Genomic DNA, 21,793 nt, shown 5'->3' with positions numbered 1-21,793 from the left:
AGAAAGAAAATTGGAACGGGGAAAGCGAGCAAATCACAAAAGTGATAAAAATCTAAATGTAGCTGCAGAGCATTAGTCAGCCTTTTCTGCGGAAAGGGGAAGAAAATAAAACCGCTCTCAGACTTAAAAGCCTTAAAAGCCACGCGGCTTTCACGCCTGCCTGTTTTGCTGAGTTCTCTCCTTCCTCCTCCTCCTCCTCCTCCTCCTGGAGATCCTATCTCACGCAATGAGCTTCAGCCCTGCCAACCAGCCAATCTATCCTAGTACAAGGCAAAATTGACTTCCTTTGTTTTTAATTTCTTTCCAGTTCTGGGTCTCATCTTCCTTCATCCTACGGTTGTTTGAGTGAAGCCGCTTTCTGCTAACAGCAGCAACTCTAGCGTGGATTTTCCTTTGTGGTTTCTGATCTAGCTCAGCTTGGAGAAAGATGCCAGAAAACCCCAGGCTGCTACAACTGTGGCTTTTTTTTGGGAGGGTGGGGGGAGAATTTACAGGTTGTGAAGAAGCCTCTCCCCACACACTCCCTCTAGCAATGACATGGGAGGAATTGGCCCCACGATGGGGGGGGGTCGCTTCTCCATTAAAACAGAGGCTCCGTGCTCAACAGCAAATTCCATGGACGGTCATTTTTAACTTTTGCTTAACGTTCAGAATAGGGACGTGGTGGCTCAGTGGCTAAGGTGCTGAGCTTGTCAATCAGAAAGGTCAGCAGTTCGGCGGTTCGAATCCCTAGCGCTGTGTAACAGAGTGAGCTCCAGTTACTTATCTCAGCTTCTGCCAACCTAGCAGTTCAAAAGTAAAATGCAAGTAGAAAAATAGGAACCACCTTTGGTGGGAAGGTAACAGCGTTCCGTGCACCTTCGGCATTTAGTCATGCCGGCCACATGACCATGGAGACGTCTTCAGACAGCGCCGGTTCTTTGGCTTTGAAACGGAGATGAGCACCGCCCCCTAGAGTCAGGAACGACTAGCACATATGTGCGAGGGGAACCTTTACTTTTACCTTATCTTTCAGAAGGTAGGCTCCAGATAGAAATCCTTGCCAGATAAATGCAGAAAGCTTAGGACAGCTTAGAACAAATTGTTAGAGGTGAGTATTGGAATAACATTATGACTAAGTGGGAATGAGGTTTGGCCATATTTAGAGAGGAGACGTTACAATAAAAAAAAAAGGAGTCCTCTGTTGTTCCTCATTAAAAGTGTACAGAGTTCACCAGGCTGCCAGCACAGCTGGTTACATACACCTGAGCTCCTGCTTTCAGGGCAGTGTGCTTTATGCCACAGTGATACGGACAGCATCCACCATAGACATGTAGGCTGTCAAACAGAGGATTCAGGTTTCATGGACCAGCAGTCACCCAAACAGATAAACTTTGAAGTGAATGCGTATATGCACCTGGGCTCCCAATTCATGCCATTGGAGCCAATGCAGAAAAACCACTGATTACGTTATGAGCATATATGTATGTATGTATGTATGTATGTATGTATGTATGTATGTATATATACATACATGTATTTGTTTTCGTAGATTTTCATGGGTGTAGGTATGCTGGTTTTGTTGTATTCGGGTCTTTTCCCGTGTAAGGTTGAGATTGTCTTTGCAACGTTTCGACAGGATCTCACCTGCCATCTTAAAATGTGACATACATACATACATACATACATACATACATACATACATACATACACACACACACACATACATATTACCATCATCATACCTCTATTTTCATTTGACTATAATTGTTTAAATGTCCTTCATCTTAAAATATACCAAGATTTAAAACATAACCACATAGTGGCATTTCATTTGCTATTTCTAATATCCTCCAATAACACTGAATCCTTGTTATCATTATCCCTCCTTTATTTAACTGTGTCCTTTATCATAACATTTTCCCCCTAATAATCAAAACTTAACTAAATTTTACTTAGTTCTTTTTTATTAACCTTTATATATAACCAAAAAAAGTGTTTTCTTTTCTAACATACAAAATGCACAGGACACAGTGAACATTTATTGGATGTTCACTCCCTTCTACCCAGGACATGGCACCTAAGTGTTGCTTGATCAGGGTCTGCAGGATTGTCCGGGACAGGCTACACGTCCTCTTCACAATCTGTTTTCCTTGTTGCCTTCTGGGAAGAGGCTTTTTGGTATCCAAAGCAGAACATCCAGATTCAGCCACAGTTTTTTTCCATATAGAATCAACCTTGTGAACTCTCAAACTTCCTTTTTTCTGATATGTATTCAATATATACTCTATATACTGTATATGGTAAAGATTCCCCTTGCACATTTGTGCTAGTCGTTCCCAACTCTAGGAGGCGGTGCTCATCTCTGTTTCAAAGCCGAAGAGCCAGCGCTCTCCGAAGACATTTCCGTGGTCAATGCCGAAGGCATACGGAACGCTGTTCCCTTCCCACCAAATGTGGTCCCTATTTTTCTACTTGCATTTTTTACGTGCCTTTGAACTGCTAAGTTGGCAGAAGCTGGGACACGTAACGGGAGCTCACTCCGTTACGCGGTGCTAGGGATTCGAACCTCCAAACTGCTGACTTTTCTGAGCGACAAGCTCAGCATCTTAGCCACTTAGCCCTCTCTGTGATATACTATATTATATATCGATATAGATATGTATGTATGTATGCACCCAATTTAATATATTTTATCAATCCTACACATTAAAAATGAAATTCTGTTTGTTCTCAAAAGTGTACACATACATAACATACACATCAGTGGTGGGTTTCAAAATTTTAGAACCTCTTCTGTAGGTGTGGCATGCTTTGTAGGAGTGGCTTGCCAGCCATGTGACTGGGTGGGCGTGGCCAACTTGTAAAATGTGGTGAAACTCGCTTAACAATGTTCTTGCTTAGCAACCAAAATGTTGGCTCAAAAACTCTTGGCATTTGAAGCACCCAAGTGTTAAAGCTGTCAAGTGACAAGACCCTTGCACCCCTAACCCTTTAGAAAAAAAACCCCAGGGGTGTTCAAATTTGAGAGTTTTAAGACTTGTGGACTTCAACTCCCAGAATTCTTCCTCTCACTCTTCATCTTGAGGATGTGTGGAGTGAGGGGAGCTGGAACTGGTTCTAAATGGCACAGTAGATTTGTGGAACCTCTTCTATAGAAGAAGTTAGAACTGGAAGGAACTCAGCCCTGGTACACATGCTATATACATACACACACAGAGACTCATAGAGATACATATATAAATCAGCAAATCTTGAATAAGTTATGTGTATACGTGTATATATATGTGTGTGTGTGTGTGTGTGTGATGCATGTGGACCCTTTTGACAGCAATAGACTTTCATTGTTAGGATGTAGGATCGATAAAACGTACTAAATTTCTACTAAATGTGCAAAAGAGAGACACTTTCCTCTGCACAGGCTGTTCTCTGACTTTTAATGTCCTAAGGAAAGAGTTTGAGAATCCGGTCACTTTTGAAAGCTGCGTTGTAGAAACCTTCCATCTTCACCCCTTGGGGAGGGGAGGGAAGGGGCGAATGGATTGAAATCCAACCAGAAGGCCCCGGGGTTGGGTCAACCTCCCCTGCCCACGTGCGGGGAACAATGATTCACGTCGCCCACGGCAGAAACAGATCACCTCGTTCTTCCCGGACTCCAACCTGCGCTCAAGGGACTTGGCCTCTCGCCAACCACCTGTCCGTCCATCCGGGCGGAGGGACCGGGTGCAATCGCGGTCACAGGTCCCACTTCACGGGCGCAGTGGTGGGGAGGGTTAAGGGGGGGCAGCGGGAAGAGTAAAAAGGGGGGGGAAGCGGTCGCGCGTGGGGAGCCCCTCGTGGAACGCCGGAGATCCACGCGACCGCAGCAAAACCTGCCCAGGAACGTGAGCTGGGGAGAAGCTGAGAGGAGGGGCCAAGAGTGGGTGGGTGGGGCGCCCGGGGAGGGGCTGCTCAGACCCTATTGGTTGGACAGAGGAGGAAAAAGGCGGGGCGGACCTTTTCCCGGGAAACTGGGGGTGGGGTGGGAGTGGGAGGAGCCAAGGCGAAGAGGAGAAAAAGGTGTCGGGAGAGGCGAGGCTGTGCAGAGGATCGGCGGGGCTGGACGCGGCTTCTTCGGCATCCCTCGGCTTTCCCCGCAGCAGCTGCGATGCGCCTGATCCAGAACATGGGCACCATCGCCGAGTATCCCCAGGCAGAGAACGCCCTCGGCGGAGACGGCGGCGCCTCCGGCCGCCCTCGGCTCATCAAGATCGCGGTGGTGGGAGCCAGCGGGGTGGGCAAGACCGGTGAGTATTGGGGGCGGATGGTGAAGTGGGGAGAGGGAAGGGGCGCTTGGCTGGAGGAGGGAGTCTTTCTTCACCGAGAGCTTATGCACCAAATTCCTTTTGTGTCCCATCACACTTGGCCTTCTTCTTCTTCTTCTTCTCCCTTCTTCATCTCCTCCTCCTCCTCCTCCCTTCTTCCTCTTCTTCCAGCATCATCAGCATTTCATCCTGCCCGTTTCACCCAAAGGAAATTCCTCCTCCTGCAGAAAACGCCTTTCAAACTTCAAAGGGAACAAGCAGACACGCTTTGCATTTGATCCACACCCCCCCCCCCCGCAAAAAAGAGGCGGCGGAATTTAACCATTTGAATTAACATTAAATGGAATAGAATATAATTCTTTATTGCCAAATGTGATTGGAGCCACAAGGAATTTGTCTTTGGTGCAGATGCTCTCAGTGTACATAAAAAGACAAGATACATTCGTCAAGAATCATAAGGTACAACACTTAATGATAGTCATAGGGTACAAATAAGCAATCAGGAAACAATATCAATATCAATCATAAGGACACAAGCAACAAAGTTACAGTCCTGCAGTCATAAGTGGGAGGAGATGGGGGATAGGAACAATGAGACTAATAGTAATGCAGCCTTAGTGAATGGTTTGACAGTTTTGAGGGAATTTTTGTTTAGCAGAGTGATGGCATTCAGGAAAAAACTGTTCTTGTGTTTAGTTGTCTTGGTGTGCAGTGCTCAAAACTGAGCAAGGCAGCTCTTGTGTCCTACCCATGTTCCCCATACACCTGCTCTGCCAGATTTGGGATGGACATAGTCAAGTGAGAAAAAAAATGACATTTGCCTTCTCTTGGCATGATATCGGGACCCCCTGCCCTGCCCCAGCATAAAAGGATGATAAGTTCATATCTAGTAAGAGTTTTTAGGCTGATTCCCACTGGATTTTTAGGAGTAGGCACCCCAGTCGTCTAAGCCTACAGGTTTAAGGAGACAGGAAGCTAGAAAAAAAAACTTTAGGAATTTAAATTTACCTGAACCTTCACACCTCTCGAATTATCCTATAGCCAGTTCCCCTGGCTTCCTGCAGTTTTTCCTTGAAGGGCTAAATTCCTTTGGATTGCTCCATCCACACCTTATCTGCCACCTCCCTGTGTGCATGTGGGTGGAGAGCAGGGGGGCAGCAGACAGCAGTGGGTTTTTAATAAGTCTTCAAATAGTGATGACTTTTTCTTCTCTTCTTGCTAAATGACATCTTTTTTGTTTCTTTGTTAATTTCAGCCCTGGTAGTGAGATTTCTCACCAGGCGATTCATCGGAGACTACGAACGTAATGCAGGTAAGAAAGAATTTTCCTTCTTTAGGCGGTGCATTCCCATGTATTTTCATCCTTGGGAGAAAAGGGATGAAGTATGGGGGAGGGCATTCATTATTAGAATAGAATAGAATTCTTTATTGGCCAAGTGTGATTGGACACACAAGGAATTTGTCTTTGGTGCAGATGCTCTCAGTGTATATAAAAGACAAGATACATTCATCAAAAATCATACGGGTACAACACTTAATGATAGTCATAGGGTACAAATAAGCAATCAGGAAACAATATCAATATAAATTGTTAAGGATACAAGCAACACGTTACAGTCATATAGTCATAAGTGGGAGGAGATGGGTGATAGGAATGATTATAGCAAGAGGACAAAGATGTTTATTTTGCACACGTCCTTGATCATTTGCTTTTGGGGAGGGGGGGGGGAAGCATCCTGAGATTTACTTCACTCAAGCTGGGATGCCTGACTTCTGACATCTTTTTCTTTTGGCTTCTGCCACCCACATACATCAGCAGTAATGAAATGCATTCCAAGTTAAAAGATGTGGCTTTAAGCTCCATCAGTTCCGCTCCTATCTTTATGGGTAATCAAGGTATTTATGCAAATGAGGCTTTGGACTGAACTTTAAAGAGCTTTTGTTATCCTCCTGAAAAAGCAGGCAAGCAAGGGCAGACCTTCTGAGGAACTGCAGGGAATTAAATGATGGCAGGTGGGGTGGGGAAGGGATGAAGTCTATCCAAGGCAGATTAAAGCAAATTGGGGAAAAAATAAAATCAAAACCGAGCAGCTTTTTCAATAGATGGCAGACAGGAACAATATTTCGGATGAAATCTCAAATTCAGCTTTTGCGACCACGAATGCATAGCTGACTTGATCCCTGGAAAGGCAGATTAATTAGCATACATGGGTAGCCAGGAGATAAGGTCAGGGATTGAGCTGTACGATTGAAAAAATTCTGCTGGCAAAACAGGTGGGGCTTCTGTTATACTCTTGTGGCTTCCACTGTGGCTTTTGACCACGCCTGTGGATGGCGCTGGTAGCCTTCATTCACTAAGGATGTACATTTGGCTTATCCCAGAAATATTCGATCCAATAGGGCCAACAAGCTAAAAATTCTAAAAAAATCAGGGAAAACAGATCAACTTGCAGTGAAATGTATTGACATTAGAGCAAATCTTGTCACTGGATTTCTACTCGAGTGCTAAACGAGCAGAGATGTGATCTCCCACACTTTCTGGCAAATAACGCAACAATGTAATAGCAATAGCACTTTAGCACTTATATGCCGCTTCATGGTGCTTTACAGCCCTCTCTAAGTGGTTTACAGAGTCAGCCTATTGCCCCCAACAATCTGGGTCCTCATTTTACCCACCTCGGAAGGATGGAAGGCTGAGTCAACCTTGAGCCGGTGAGATTTGAACTGCAGCTAGCAGTCAACAGAAATAGCCTGCAGTACTGCATTCTAACTACTGCGCCACCTCGGCTCTTGTAAACTTCATTGAAACAAATCTAAAAATCCAAAGTAATTGACCCAGTCCAAAGTTTTGCCAAAATGCTGCAAAAAATCCTGAGATGTGTCCACATGTAGGCAACATTGTCATGACCATAACTGAATTAACTTCCTGGTTGCCAAGGCAAAAGAAGAACAATATTTGATAAAGATGAGAAATCAATGAGACTGAAGGTTTTCTTATAGAAGGCTGATGGGATGAAAGAGACTTACCTGGCAGGTAGAAACCTTCATCATCAAAGTAAAAACATGGCAATCAAAATGCAGCACATCACAATTATGTATTCTTGTGGCAGAAAATGTAAACACGTTTAATTCTTTCCTGGTAGTAATTTTTCCATAAATTTTATGCTAACTGCAAGGTGTGCTGTTCTCCCATACTAATGTTTTTCCAACCTTGGCAACCCAGAAATTGGGGAATTCTGGGAGTTGAAGTCTAAGTGTCTTAAAGTTGTCAAGATTGAGACACACTGCCCTGTACAAAAGGCCCAGACAGCTAATAAATTCTTTTGCACCTAGCTCTAGCAGTAACTTTATACATAAAGTTAGTTTTACAAAAAAGCATGTGTAAAGTCATCTGACAGTGTCAACTAATTTTACGAGTGCTTCTGTTGTTTGTTTACCTCTCCGTAGTTATTTATTTAGGCTGCAATCTTATACACACTCATCTGCAATTTAGTCCCAATGAATGACTAAATAAGATGCCTAGGATTGTGCTAATTGTTTTCTCTGATGAAGCATGCATCTAATAAAGTTAGAATGGTTTTCTCCACTACGAGTTCAAAGTACGACACGGCAATTGTATTCACTGACAATTTTTATTTTTACAGAAGTGTCTTCAGTTTTGGTCATCCTTTGTTAAAATTCTGTCTTTATTTCTATTGCCAGGTAACCTGTACAGCAGGCAGATTGAAATCGATGGAGAGATGTTTGCAATTCAGGTACAAGATACACCTGGGATACAGGTGAGTGGGCTTCCTTTGCATTCCATAATTTAAAAGGGAGCCTCATTATCGCTCAGCTTCAGGACGAGGGTTGTAGATATTGGCTGATATTTAGGCCATGGAGTCACTGCAAATTCTTTTCGTTGTTAGGAATGACTGTAAACAGTCACTGCCAGATAAATGGTCTGTGTAGAGTCTCCTGACAGTAAAAGAAAACAACCCACTATTTCAATTCAATGTTTGCCCACTTGAAAACACAGCACTCGTTTTAAGGAGGCAACCTTTCTAAATAAAACCAGAATTGCTGCTAATGGGTAAAGAGCTGTTTCTTGGAAAAATAAAAGGTTTTTTTTTCCTGGCGAAATGTACACCAGAAATATTTTCATATTTTTTACGTAGCCAATTTAATAAACACACACGATTGAAACAACTCAATGGCACCAGCAGCTGTACGCATTAAAATTACTTTGGAGTGGATTTTGTATTGGGGAAAGTTTAAACGGATAGACGTGTGTAAGGTCAAAATTTGCCTTTTTGAACTGGGCAATCCTCCAACTCTAAAACATTTCCAGCTCATACCTTTGTTCTCCTCTCCCCCCCTCTCCATTCCCCACTGACTGTCTAGCCAGTTAATTTCCCATTCTTTGGCACCACAAATTATTTTACTTTACCAAAAGTGACGCATGGGTCAGTTTTCCACTTGAACGTAGCAAACTTCCAGACTAACTCAGTTTAGACCCAGTTTTTGTTTGTTTAAGCAACAGGAGAGAGGAGATTAAATTTGAGGGAGAAAAATGAACGAGGGCAGTGTTAACTCACAGATGTAGAATGGAAAAGAAGTTGTATCGGAAAGATCTGTGGCTTTGCAGCCAAATAATTTTCTTATTCCTTTTTAAAAAAAAAAAAAAAACCACAGATGCACAGACACAGCCTGGATTGTAATGAACAGCTGAACAAGTGTCTCCGTTGGGCGGATGCAGTCGTAATTGTCTTTTCGATTACCGATCATAAAAGTTACGAACTCCTTGGTCATTTCCACCAGCACATACGGCAGGTCCATCCCGGAAATCGAGTTCCCGTAGTTATTGTCGCAAACAAAGCGGACCTCCTCCATATTAAGGAGGTAGAACCTCAGCGTGGACTTCAGCTGGCCGGCATGCTGGGCTGTAATTTCTACGAGGTCTCAGTCAGTGAGAACTACAAAGAGGTCTTCTGTGCCTTCCACAGCTTGTGCAAAGAAGTCAGTAAGCAACAACCCGTCTGCACCCCGGAGAAGCGGAGGACTTCCCTCATCTCAAGGCCCAAGTCACCCAACATGCAAGACCTGAAGAGAAGGTTTAAGCAAGCTTTGTCGGCCAAAGTGAGAACCGTCACCTCTGTCTGAAAGGTTGATTGACCTGGATGGAAAATTTCTTCACGCCTTCTCTCTTCAGCGAAGAGTCCATTGGTTCCAAGTCGGGAACATTTTGCTGGCACCAAGGCCACCCAGCAAGATCAAAGAGAGAGGAAGTGTATGTGTTCCAGTGATACTGGACTAGGGAGTATGAAGCAAAGGAGAAACTCCAACAAAACTTGAATAAGTTCCTAAAGAAGGGACACATTGCGTACTTTTATGCTGAAAGCAGGACATTTGAATGCATTCAAAACATTGCCATATTCTGTGATGGAGGTTAGGGTAGCTTAGTATTTGCTATCCTGTTCACTTTAGAAGAAGATGGGGGGAAATACTCAGAATGCCATTTCTTTCATTGGAAACAGATATCCTTTGGCTATTGAATTAGGGCTGGTTTCTTTTATAAATCTCACAAGAGACTTTTGATTTAAAAAAAAAAATTCCAGTTCATGAAGTACAAGCATTTCTGTTCCAACAGAGCAGTAACAGAGTCTTTGGTGTAAAATGTCTTAAACGATTATATTTGATTGCGATGAGACATACTGTGCTGCAAATACTTAAGTGTAATTTTTTTTACAACTGCATAACATTCTCAAGATTTTAAGATTTGTTGGTCATCTGATGCAATGCTGGATTTATTTTCAGATAAATCCAAATTAATCGATCTAAATATGGATTGAAAGTCACACTGTTTCGGTTCGTGTCACTTCTTTGCTAGATGTGGAGCAGGCCATATCTCTAATTGAGGCAGAAGGGGCTTTCCACTGTTATATCAATCTGCCGTTCGTGATTTAACCACTAGCCAAATGCTGGACCATGAGGCTTGTCCCATAAAGCAGAACATGTTTAAAATAAGAGATGCAAAGATAACATGGATGCAGTTTAACAAAAAGCAACATTGTGCTTTCCCCTTAAGCGGTAACTTATTTATTTTATGTTTCAGAAACGTTACCAGGGTACGACGTCTTTATTTTGTGTCATCATTAAATTAAACAATGTTTTCTCAAGAATGTGTTGTACTTTTCTAACCAGTTGCTAGGGAATGTACATAGAAAAAAAATGAGGTTGTGTTAGTAAGATTTCTACTGCCTGCTAAGCAAGGAAAAATGTATTGATGGAGGGGTGTAATGAATCTTACACCGGCACAGGGGCATTGGTTTTTGAGAATGCTACACACCCAACAGCATCTATATCTTGCAAGTATAGATTTCTATACCAGAATAGTTGTGTAGCTGCTATACAAAGTTACCTGCTTCTCAAATGCTTTTCTAACTACACGGTAGCCACTCCAGGTGTGAAATCCTCCCGGTTCAGCCCGGTTCGCCCGAACCATCAGGGAAAAAATGCTTTAAAAAGCTTCTGATGATTGTTGGAAGCTTTTTAAAGCATTTTTTCCCTGCCAGTTCAGGCAAACCAGCATGGAAAAAAATGCTTAAAAAATACTTTAAAAATAGCTGAAAGTAAAAAAAAATGGCCACGCCCACTCAGTCATGTGATACCCCCCACCAAGCCACACCCACAGAACCAGTGGGGGGGGGAGCAGAAATTAGATTTCACATTGGGCCACCCCCGTTATTCCAAAAGCCTTTGCAAAGACACCAGGGGCGTTACCACTTGGCCACAACTCCCCAAAAAGTCTACCTAGCACAATGCATCCAAAACACCAAAGCATCCTCGCCAGCTGTGGTACCAAGGGGAGAGGGCTCCCTTGCTGCAAGCCTCTGCTTCCATTGTGCCGCAAGAGCTACAACTGGACACAGGAGTGTGTGTGTGTGTGAGAGAGAGAGAAATAAGGCAAGATTAGCAGGCATGACTACTTGGGCAAAATCTCTCTCAGTTTTAAGCATTCCTTGCAGATGGGATGGAAGAAGGCATCCATTTTGGTTTTCTTGCACCTTTCCCTACTATGCACCATTCTGGAGGCTAAATCTATTCTCTACTGATAAAAGGCAATAAAAGATTGTAAGAAGCAACCCTGTGGAATTTTGCATGAACGGAGTGCAGTGTCACCTTACACAAAGTCCCGCATAATTCAGCTCTCTGCAGCCCCCATTTCCAGCCCGTTTCTCAATTAAGTTGTGTATATGCCAAGAGTCAGGCCATACCGGAATCCTTCCTTTAATAGAGAATTTTAGTTCCTATTAGTTCAATATGACAGATCTGGCCTGGTAACCATGGGGACCGTGTTTACTCTTTTCTCTCTAAGCGCTTCAATTAAGTCGTTTTATAGCTCACGCTGGCTTGCCAGCTCATCCACTGATTATGGTCATAAGTAAATGCTCACAAGTTTGCCCTTTTCCTATGAGGCATGTTCTACAAAGTGGCAGCTTTCTGTTTGCTTGCAATCTCAGGTGGCAGCCCAATTTAAATCGTCTTCAACAGGGGCCATGTGAAAAGTCATTTAAAAAGGGCAGTTTTGCGTCAGCCAAACTACTGGATTTGGTGACATTGGAGAAGGCAGCATCTAGCTATATTCTACTCCTATAAAACAGGATCAAAAGTTGCTGAAGCCAAGTCAACTATGTAATATGTCAGTGTATATTCATGAAGACAGAGACAGGGCAACAGGTCAGCCAATGGGGACTGTTTGGAAACTGAAAGAGTATTTGCTGGAGACGGCAAGGAACCTGGGCATGTCTTAGTTTAACTTCTGTGCTAAAGCTGCAAACATGTCTGCTGCTGGAATGGGACTGTTCTCCTTGTACCCTTCGCCACCCCTTTTTGGCCCCCAGGGTTCCACCCCCAGCCATTCACCTCTACCATTTCTCCTCCGCTGAAAGGACCCTAGCTGTTCACGCCGGCCAATGGACCCAGCCTCTTCAGTCCCAGACCCTTTGTCACGGGCCATAGGGTGAAATACTGTGCACCCCAGATTTTTGGGCTCGGGGGGATGCAAAGGATTTTCTAGCTCAGACCCGAGGCAACTGGGCAGAGAAATGAACCCCCAGAGAGGAAACTCCAAATGAAACACTTTCTCCCTCCCCCCCCCTCTCTTTCTCCCTTCCCTTCCTCCGATTGGCTAGCGGTGAACTGTCTCCTGAGCCCAAAAGGGCGGGGTGCACAGTATTTCGCTGAATGGCCTGTGACGAAGAGTCTGGGACTAAAGAGGCTGGGTCCCATTGGCCGGCGCAAACAGATAGGGTCCTTTCAGCGGAGGAGAAATGATAGCAATGAATGGCTGGGGGAGGACCCTGGGGGCGAAGGGTACAAGCAGAACAGTCCTAGACCCAACTAAAACTGGAAACTGTTTTCTCTTCTGCCTGTGTTTGCTTGTACTCTCTACCACGTTGGAAGTACCACTCTTGGTATTATATACCAAGGTGGGTTGCTCCCAGTTCAGCCCGGATTGGACGAACTGGTAGTGGTGGTGACGGGAGGCTCTGCCCACCTGCCCAGACACTTCTGCGCATGTGCAGAAGCATTGTGTGTGCGCACAAGCAAACCGGTAGTAAAAATAATGGCATATATGTCTCATGTGTTATATTACATATAAAGAAAAGTTAATGAATCCTGCTAAATCAGTTACCTGTGTGTGCTTTCTGGATTTGATTGCTGCAACAAAGTCTGGCACAATAGCCATATGAAAAGAAAACCATGTCACAAATCGGCTTGGCATTTGAAGCGGTGCTTCCTAATCTTAGATCAGGCCACCTTTTATTATTCATACAATAAACTGCAAGAAAAACATTAGCCAGGTAAAGATGTTCTGAACATGCAAATACACACACACTCTCTACACACACACGCACACATACACACACTCTGTGTGTGTTCTGTGTGGGTGATGTTTAAAGAAATGGACAGCAACTTTCCCCCGTGGATCTTTCTCTGAATATCCAGGGTGGGCTTCAAAATTTTTTAGCAAGGGATTCTCTGTCTGGTTGCTGGGTGGGCATGGCATGGTGGGCATGGCCTACTCAGCCTCCTGCACCACGGGGGGGGGGGGGGGCTTTTGCCCTCCCTGGGCTCCGGAGGCTTTCCTCCAGCCTCTGAGAGGGGGAAAACGGCTTCTCCATGCTCCGGAGGCCCTCTGGAGACCAGAAACAGGCAAGTTTCCGGCCTTCCTGAACTTCCGGGAGGCCCGTGGTTTGCCCTCCCGAGCGCCCTGCACTTACCTGCATCCATAACGGGCTGTGTGGGGACAGGGCCAGCCAGGAGTGGGATTTGGAGGTTCTCTGAACTGCACTGAATCTTAGTTAGAGCTTCTCCCAACCCCCTGCGAATCCCCAGCAGCTAAACACCCACCCCCGGCTCCATCCAATAAATACCATCAGTCTCTCTTCATACTGAAAACATGCATGTCAGAAACATCATGCAAACGTTTTCTCTCGGACACCCAGAGGTTTAAGCGAAACACTGGAGATGGAAGAGCTAGGAGGAGATACCGTACCATGAATAGTCTTCCCTCCTGGAAAGTTAGAATCCTGGGCTTTCATTGACAATGAGATGTTCTTTTTAGATTATTTCTGAAGCAACTTCACACACACAAATACATATTTGGTATTCTGGCCAGGAATAACTCTGGGTTGCATGAACATATCAGTTACCCATCGAAGAGTCTGGATCTGCTTTTATTGGAGTACCAAGTTCTAAATAAGGGATAGGGAATCTGCAGTGCTTCAGACAAATTTGGAGTGTTGTTTTAGATGACAGAGGCTGATGGAGGCAGGAATCCAATGGGAGCGCATAATACATCTTTCTGTTTAAAGGAGGAACAGGAGACTGGTTTTCCCTTAGAAGAATGGAAACTGGAGCTCTTCAATTAGCTTCAAATTCTTGCCAATTATCTCTTCCCACAGGGATGTCTCCTGCCTTGTAACTTGGCTACTAATTTGTAATCTAGATGGTGGCGATACAGAGGAAATCAAAAAAGGCAAGATGGCAGTAACAACAATTGAAACCCCAACCCTTTCAGACTAGTGCACTCACAAAAGGGCTGCAATGCTTGGATTGTAATTTCACAATCATCAATTTGCTTACCGTATTTTTCGGAGTATAAGACGCTCCGAAATATCAGATGCACATAGCTTTTGGGGAGGAAAACAAGGGGGAAAAATCTTCCTCTGCCTCCCAGCAATTTGCCTCCTTGCAGCACAGAGCAAACAGTACAGACGATAGACACTGTTTGTAGTGTTACATTTCAGACTATACTTGTACAGATGCTGTTAAAATTGATATGCTTTCTGGAAGTATACATTATTCTCTGCTATTTAAAAGAAGATACAATAGCACTGGGCCTCCAGATCAAGCATTTATATTGTCTAGAACAATAATAAGGCACTTTTTAAAAAATAAATCTACTAATTTGAACATTCTATAGGCATTTATAGTTACCTCCTTGCAGCAAACAGCCTGCTTCAGTTTAGCCTGATTAGTACAAGAAAAAAACAATCCGCTTCTGCCTCCCAGCAATTTGCCTCCTTGCAGCAAACAGCAAATAGCCCATTACACTTTCACTTTGAGCACAGGCCTCCCGATGATCAGCTGTTTCAGGCTGCAGGAATTGCCTTAGCCTGTTGTCCCCTCTGTAAGCCTCATTTTCCCATTTGCTGCAAGGAGGCAGAGGCCAAAGGGTGGGGACCAGTATGTGGACGGGGCTACATTCGGTGTATAAGATGCACCCATAAATTTCTGGGAGGCAGAGGCCAAAGGATGGGGACCGGTGTGTGGACGGGGCTACATTCGGTGTATAAGATGCACCCAAATTTTCACCCTCTTTTGGGGGGGGGGGGAATACACATTATATTCTGAAAAATATGGTATTTTGACCCACCTTCCATATGCCGCTGAATCTTGGCCAATCTTGGCATTGCTTCCCACACCCCATAACCAGGGGTGGGATTTTCAGCAATCGGTAGTTGAAAGGATTGGCTGGCCCCGCCCACCCTGCTCCGACCCTTCCAGGAGTCTCCACGCAACCTGTTTTGGATGCCAGGTAAGTGCACGGCCCACACAGAGGCTCTGGGAGGGCAAAAAATGGGCCTCCCAGAGAGAATCGGTTGCTAACATTTTTCAATCACACCCCTGCCCATAACTATTTGTCAAAAAGGGTACATTACCTCAGAGATCATAAAGATATTTCCGATCAAATTTGCCACTCGCATATTTCCCACGTCTTTTATTTTTTTGTAGTGGCATCTTTTATCTACCTTGCTAAAGATAAAGTGTGAACAATGGTGCTCAAAACGAATGTAGCAAAAGCTTTGTCTAAAAATGACGGCCTGGCTTGCTCCCTTTCCTGGTTTTACAATGTTCTTTTGAATCTTTACAGGCTCTGCTTGACACAATTAATGCCCTGCAACAATCATTGCTGCTAATAAGCTGGAGAGAAAGGATTTTCAGCTAAGCACAACATTTCTGCAAGGACAGGAAGGTCAGCCTGAGAGCTCTCAAAAATGGCTTTGAAGCAATGACTAAGCGAGCTGCTTTTTCTTCACAAACATTGAGCTCATCCCTTTTACGCAGCTGAAAATTTATCACATTATGGGCAATTTCAGAGCATCTCTGTTTTAAAGGGATGTTCCTGAAAGGCAGAAAGGAAGAGTTTGGTGCATTTCCCACAGGTTGGGCCAGATGCCCGTTTTGGCAACTTCAGATACCGATGTCTGGCTTGAGACGGTCTGTTGCAAAAAGACGCTCTAGAATGTTCTGTGGTGTCAGGAGAATTGTAGAGAGAACAATGACCTGGAAAGCAAAAGATACAGTATATGCATCTATGGATAGGATGACCAGCTTTTGCGGCCTCCATCAGTGATGGAAACCTTCAGTGATGAAGGGTTGTGGTTCCGTGAGCGAATAAACTAACATGGTTATCTCCTCAGCATACAATTCTTGGGCAAACTTTCAATCATTAGAATTGAAAGACTGAAATAATTTCAATCATCAGAAGTACTGTAATTCTGTGTTAGTGGAAGGATGAGCATAATCATTATTTTATTATTATTATATGCTTCATTCATTAAATATGAAACTCAAGTTAACTGAACATTCAAAAATGTGTCACAAATATCACTGACTGGCACTGAAGGTTGATATGGTTTGCTGCCAGCGTCCTAGGTATCAACCAAGTACCTTCTTAAAATATAGGATGTTCCAAGTAGCACAGTTTTTTGCAGTTCCACTGGTGTTATTACAGGAAGCTGCAACTTCTTGATGTGTTTTATAAAATTCTTGAACATGGTACCAAGTGCCCCGGTGATAATGGGTATCACTGTTTTTATTATCATTATTATTTATTTTATTCATTAAGCATAAAACTCAGTCAAGTGAACATTTCAAGATGTGTCACAAATTTCATTGACATGCTAATGTTTGATATGGGTTGCTGCCAGCATCCTAGGTATCAACCAAGTATCTTCTTAAAATATAGGATGTTCCAAGTAGCGCAGTTTTTTGCAGTTCTGCTGGTGTTATTGCAGGAAGCTGCAATTTCTTTATATGTTTTGTAAAATTCTTGGACATGGTACCAAGGGCCCTGATGACAATGGGTATCACTGTTTTTTTAATTGTATTTATTTATTTATATTTATTTAAACATGAAACGTAGTCAACTGAACATTCAAAAATGCATCACAAATATCATTGATTGATTGATTGTTGTTGTTGTTGTTGTTGTTGTTATTCACAGTCAGCCAGATGTTCAGACTATGTTTGGCATTTTTGTCTACCTATCGAGTCCTTACCAAAAACCTGGGATAGGCAGATCTGAATTTTGCCGGTGTTACAGATATGGTCGCAGGATGGAAGCTGTTCCAAGTAAAGCTGCTTTTGGCAATTGACTGATGGCAAATTTGTCAATGCCCATGGGGTTGTTGTTATCATTATTATTATTTTAATGAATTGCTCTTATAGTTTTCCCCCCATCAGTGGATGGGAGCCAATGTTGGCCTTTTCCTATTTGAATGAAAGCCAATGTTGCCTATTGAGTGTGCGTTCAGTGTTGTAGAATCTGAATAGAAAAAGGTACTACTACTATATTTGTGTCTGGAGCACTAAAGCGCTTCTGGATTGAAAGGATTGAACGGTGACCTCACCATCGCCTGGGGGATGACCAGTTGGGGGCGCCTTACCTGTCCCCATTAAATTGCCCACCAAAGTGGTACCCATTTATCTACTGGCAGTTGCCTGTTTTCAAACTGCTGGCTCGGCAGTAGCTGGAGTATGTGACGAGCGCTCACCCCATCCCGTGGCAGCAACCAGGTCTCAGCCCGATCGTCAGCCCGGCGTCCTAATCTTGAGAGCCACTGCATGCCTTGAAAAATGTAACATGTGATTTTCTATGCCATTCTTCCTACTGTTCCAAAAAGGAAATTCCAGGGGAATGATTATCAATTTGATGTCTTCCTAATGAGCTGACACAATGATGAAAGATGATGCAAGGGAAGTGCATGACAGAAAGTATGCAACTTGCATAAGTTGTGACAAGAGAGAGAAAAGATCCATTGCCAAGGCATTGAACAAATAAACTGGACTTAAGGCCATACAATGGCAGGGATTTACAAAAATGCCTAAGACAGGTGCCCTTCTAATTTGCATGGATTTAAGAGGGAGAAGGAGGCACATCCAGACTCTGTTATTATAGCCATTCCAATAAAAGTAATTTTAGACCTAGGCAGTGTTTGTTCCTTGACTGGGCCAACAGCGTAAGGTAGGGGTGTCAAACGCAAGGCCTTTTTGCTTGCAGAGGGCTGCAGGAGGCTGTTGTGGCCGAAAATGGGGCCTGGGAGCCGTGCACGCCCCCCCCCCCCCCGAGCTTCGTTTTTGCTGGCAGAGGGTAGCAAACTAAAAACAAAACAAAAGGAGAAATGTTTCGCCTTTTGCATTTAGGCATGCAAGATGGGACAGGAAAGGAGAAAGGGAAAGTCCAAGACCAAGAAGGAAAGATGGGAAGAGAGCAAGGAAGGAAACATAAGGAAAGAGGGGAAGGAGGAAGAAAGGAGAATGAAGAGGGAAGGAAAAAGAAGGAAGGGGATGGGATGGGGAATGAAGTAGTGAGGGAGGGATGTAAGGAAGGGAAGGGAGGAAGATTATAATGAGAGGGAGGGAGGGTCTGAGGGATGTCGTGCCTTAACACTTGACCACCAAGGGCATCCCCCGACATGAGTGATGTCGAGCTGGAAACACCCCCCCCGGCCCGAGGTCAAACACAACCCTGATGTGGCCCTCAATGAAATCAAGTTTGACACCCCTGGTGTAGGGCTATCAATGACCGACATTAATGGAAGAGACTATCATGGCTTATATCAGATATATGCTTATATATATTGAGACTAGACATTCTTAACCATCATCTAGCCTAGCCTTCATACAGAGATACTGCACTACCAACTTCTGGTCCGGTGCTTTTTATTTCTCTTCCGCTCCAATCTGTTCCATTATTTAGTCAATTCACCGCTGAGAAAGATAGCATCACTTTCTAGGGGGGGGGGGGGGGGGATCTGTCACAGGCCGAGCTTTGCATTGGTGTTTCTGCCTTCACAAGTGTTATCAAGAAATATTTTACCCGCAGCTCAAATATTCATGATCAAGATTTTGTTTATATATGCAGGAAGGCTGTCAGGCTACCAAGCACTTTAGTTGATTAAAGCCCTTTTTAATTGATTAAATTTTATATGTTACCAAATCCCAGTATAATTCCTTCTTGCGATATGCATGAATTAATAATCAAAAGTTCCCATTCGCTACTAGAAAGTAAAGCCATATTTAATATTTTTCATCACAGTAATATACGAAATGGGACAGTAGAACGAAGAACTAAAAATGAAGATGTACTTTGATCTTTCTGATTAAAATTTGCCACACCGACTGATCCATTAATATTTTCATTGAACCTACTGATTAGAATTTCAACATTAATATTAATTAATATTTTGTCTAAGGCACAACTGATATATATTCTCATGTATTTATAACTCAGTACAGTTATTACTACAATAATCATAGTCTTAATTTCATCTTTGCAATATCAACCACAATTGGGCTCTCCCCTTTACAAAAGTTGTGTCATAAACATTTACGTTATCAGCATGAATCCGGATCTGATCGCTATTATGTATTGATATTAGAATAGAATAGAATAACAGAGTTGGAGGAGACCTTTAAGGTCTTCTAGTCCAACCCCCTGCTTAGGCAGGAAACCCTAAACCACTTCAGACAAATGGTTATCCAACATCTTCTTAAAAACTTCCAGTGTTGGAGCATTCACAACTTCTGGAGGCAAGTTGTTCCATTGATTAATTGTTCTAACTGTCAGGAAATTTCTTCCTTGTTCTAAGTTGCTTCTGTCCTTGATTAGTTTCCACCCATTGCTTCTCGTCCTACAGTAATGTGAATTGTTGCACGTTCTACATCTCTATAACCAGTTAAATTTGCTTCCATTTCAGTCACATTTTGGAAGTGAACTATACCTATCAATAACAGTTTCAGTTCGTGCTAAAAATACTCCAGTTTTACATATTCAATCTAATTCCTCTTTAAAGCAACATGGTTAATTGGGGATCCAGATCTTCTTAGCTTTCTGGAGGGCTTTGTAAAGCATGTGCTTGGTTGTTAGATGAATCCCATACATGTATGGTCAGTTTTGCTATATAGTGCCTTGGCTATATACAATATCTATATAAATACTAAAGGTAAAGTTTCACCTCACACGTATGTAGGGGGTGGTGCTCATCTCCATTTCAAAGCCGAAGAGCCAGCACTGTCCGAAGACGTCTCCGTGGTCATGTGGCTGGCATGACTAAAATCTGAAGGCGCACAGAACGCTGTTACTTTCTCATCAAAGGTGGTTCCTATTTTTCTACTTGCATTTAATACGTGCTTTCGAACTGCTAGGTTGGCAGAAACTGGGACTAGTAACAGGAGCTCACTCCGTTACGCGACACTAGGGATTCGAACCCCCGAGCTGCCAACCTTTCTGATCAACAAGTTCAGCGTCTTACCCACTGAGCCACCACGCCCCTTATAAATACTAAACTGCTTGCTTAATATTTAAAACGCTTAGCTATTTAGAAACCTCATTTAGCACAGGGAGTAAATATTCAGCGACCTAGAGAAACGCAGCTTTAAATGCAGCAACTTTGAAATAGTTTTGCACGAAAGAACCATTTTTATTTACCATATTTTTGTTTGAAATGACTCATTTGAGAATTCTTGTTCCCCTCCCATTCTAAAGCTCTTGAGCCTCCAGTGCGGCGTTTCTCAATCTTGCTGACTTGTAGATTTCAAAATCCCAGAAGGCGGGAGTCACACGTCTTAAAGTCACCAAGGGTGAGAAACACACTGTTCTAGTGTAATATCTTTGTATATAGAGGAAATCTGATGATAAAAGACTCTGGATTCTTTCTCTCACAAGCTGACCCATCCCCACCAGGGTCAATCCCAAGCAAAGCAACCGCCGTTCGGTGCCGCTCTTTTGTCAAACCACAATCCCTTTCGGATAGCAATCCCAAAACCTCCCTACGCCATTTTCTCTCTCATCACCCACTAAACCTCTGCTTATCTTTCAAGCCAGAGTAATACATTTGGAGTCTGGATTAACTTGTCCATCACTGCGCCACAAATTCAAGCCCTACCTTTGACAGCAAAGAAGTGGATTCGCTACTCTAAGGAGATAATTGGGAGGTTAAGTGCAAAAAAAAAAAAAGAGGCATGTTATCAGATGAAAATGTGTTTCTAGAGAAGTATTTAAATCCCAGGAACAATTCAATGAGCTCTGAAGTCAAGAATGCCATTAACATGCAGGAGGCATTTAATCCACGCCTAAAGGTACTCAGTGGGCCTCCTACGATAGCTACTCCATTATTAACAAACATGTGGCCAGTGTGCTTTATGATACATTCCATATGTGAAGTGCATGTAATTTAGGATAAAAGGGAGCTTAGGTGGAGAGGAAGGATGGTCTCCATCTGAATTCCTGTTGCTGTTGACAGCATTGGATTTGGAAGAAAAAGATGGGAAACTCTTAGTATCTTTTTATAATGGTGAAAAAGTCTACAGTTGGAGCCATTGATTTATACAGAAAACACACACACACCTGTGTAAGATTGAGATTGTCTTGGCAACGTTTCAGCGAGGTCTCACTCACCATCCTCAGGCTGGTGTTTTTGGCTTAAAGCATGGCGGGAGCTGCCGTCTTTCTATAAATCTTGGGGTGTGTGTGGAGTGCTGGCGTTGTTTCAGTAAGTGGATTGATTGGATGTGTGGCTGTATCATGATTGATAGATTGGTGCTGGCTGTGGGTCCGTTGTTGTTTTGTGTTGTAACGGCCTGGGTGGTGGGTGGGGCTCGTTTGTTTACCAGGGCTGGTTTCCAGATGTCCCTAAGAAAGTCATTCTCCCTAATCCAAAGGGAGACTCCCCCAA

The 21,793-nt window shown here is 43.4% G+C and overlaps 2 protein-coding genes across 2 annotated transcripts in view; one reads left to right on the top strand and one right to left on the bottom strand.

Annotated features, from left to right (window-relative positions):
* Positions 1-4,021: 4,021 nt before the first annotated feature.
* Positions 4,022-10,444, top strand: RASL11B (RAS like family 11 member B). Its single transcript, XM_081960047.1, has 4 exons — positions 4,022-4,265; positions 5,539-5,595; positions 7,986-8,062; positions 8,958-10,444. Exons 1-4 carry the CDS (start codon positions 4,127-4,129, stop codon positions 9,423-9,425), a joined length of 741 nt encoding a protein of 246 aa, XP_081816173.1. The 5' UTR covers positions 4,022-4,126; the 3' UTR covers positions 9,426-10,444.
* Positions 10,445-15,535: 5,091 nt separating this feature from the next.
* SCFD2 (sec1 family domain containing 2) overlaps positions 15,536-21,793 on the bottom strand; it is a 166,976-nt gene continuing 160,718 nt past the window's right edge. Inside the window, exon 9 of the mRNA XM_081959298.1 lies at positions 15,536-16,118. Coding sequence (XP_081815424.1) covers positions 16,026-16,118 — 93 coding nt within the window. The 3' untranslated portion in view covers positions 15,536-16,025. The remainder of the gene's footprint in view (positions 16,119-21,793) is intronic.

This window comes from Natrix helvetica (assembly GCF_964273705.1).
Source record: "Natrix helvetica genome assembly, chromosome: 7".
NCBI classification, from domain to species: domain Eukaryota; kingdom Metazoa; phylum Chordata; class Lepidosauria; order Squamata; family Natricidae; genus Natrix; species Natrix helvetica.
Note: the sequence above shows the minus strand (reverse complement) of the source record. Positions and strands in the feature narration are given on the sequence as shown.

What these genes read in the sequence shown, in the direction of transcription:
- RASL11B (XM_081960047.1), top strand. Translation starts at nt 4,127, where the DNA reads ATGCGCCTGATCCAGAACATGGGCACCATCGCCGAGTATCCCCAGGCA. An exon ending in CAGCGGGGTGGGCAAGACCG is followed by an intron (nt 4,266 to 5,538) that starts GTGAGTATTGGG and finishes TGTTAATTTCAG; the next exon opens with CCCTGGTAGTGAGATTTCTC. An exon ending in AGACTACGAACGTAATGCAG is followed by an intron (nt 5,596 to 7,985) that starts GTAAGAAAGAAT and finishes TTCTATTGCCAG; the next exon opens with GTAACCTGTACAGCAGGCAG.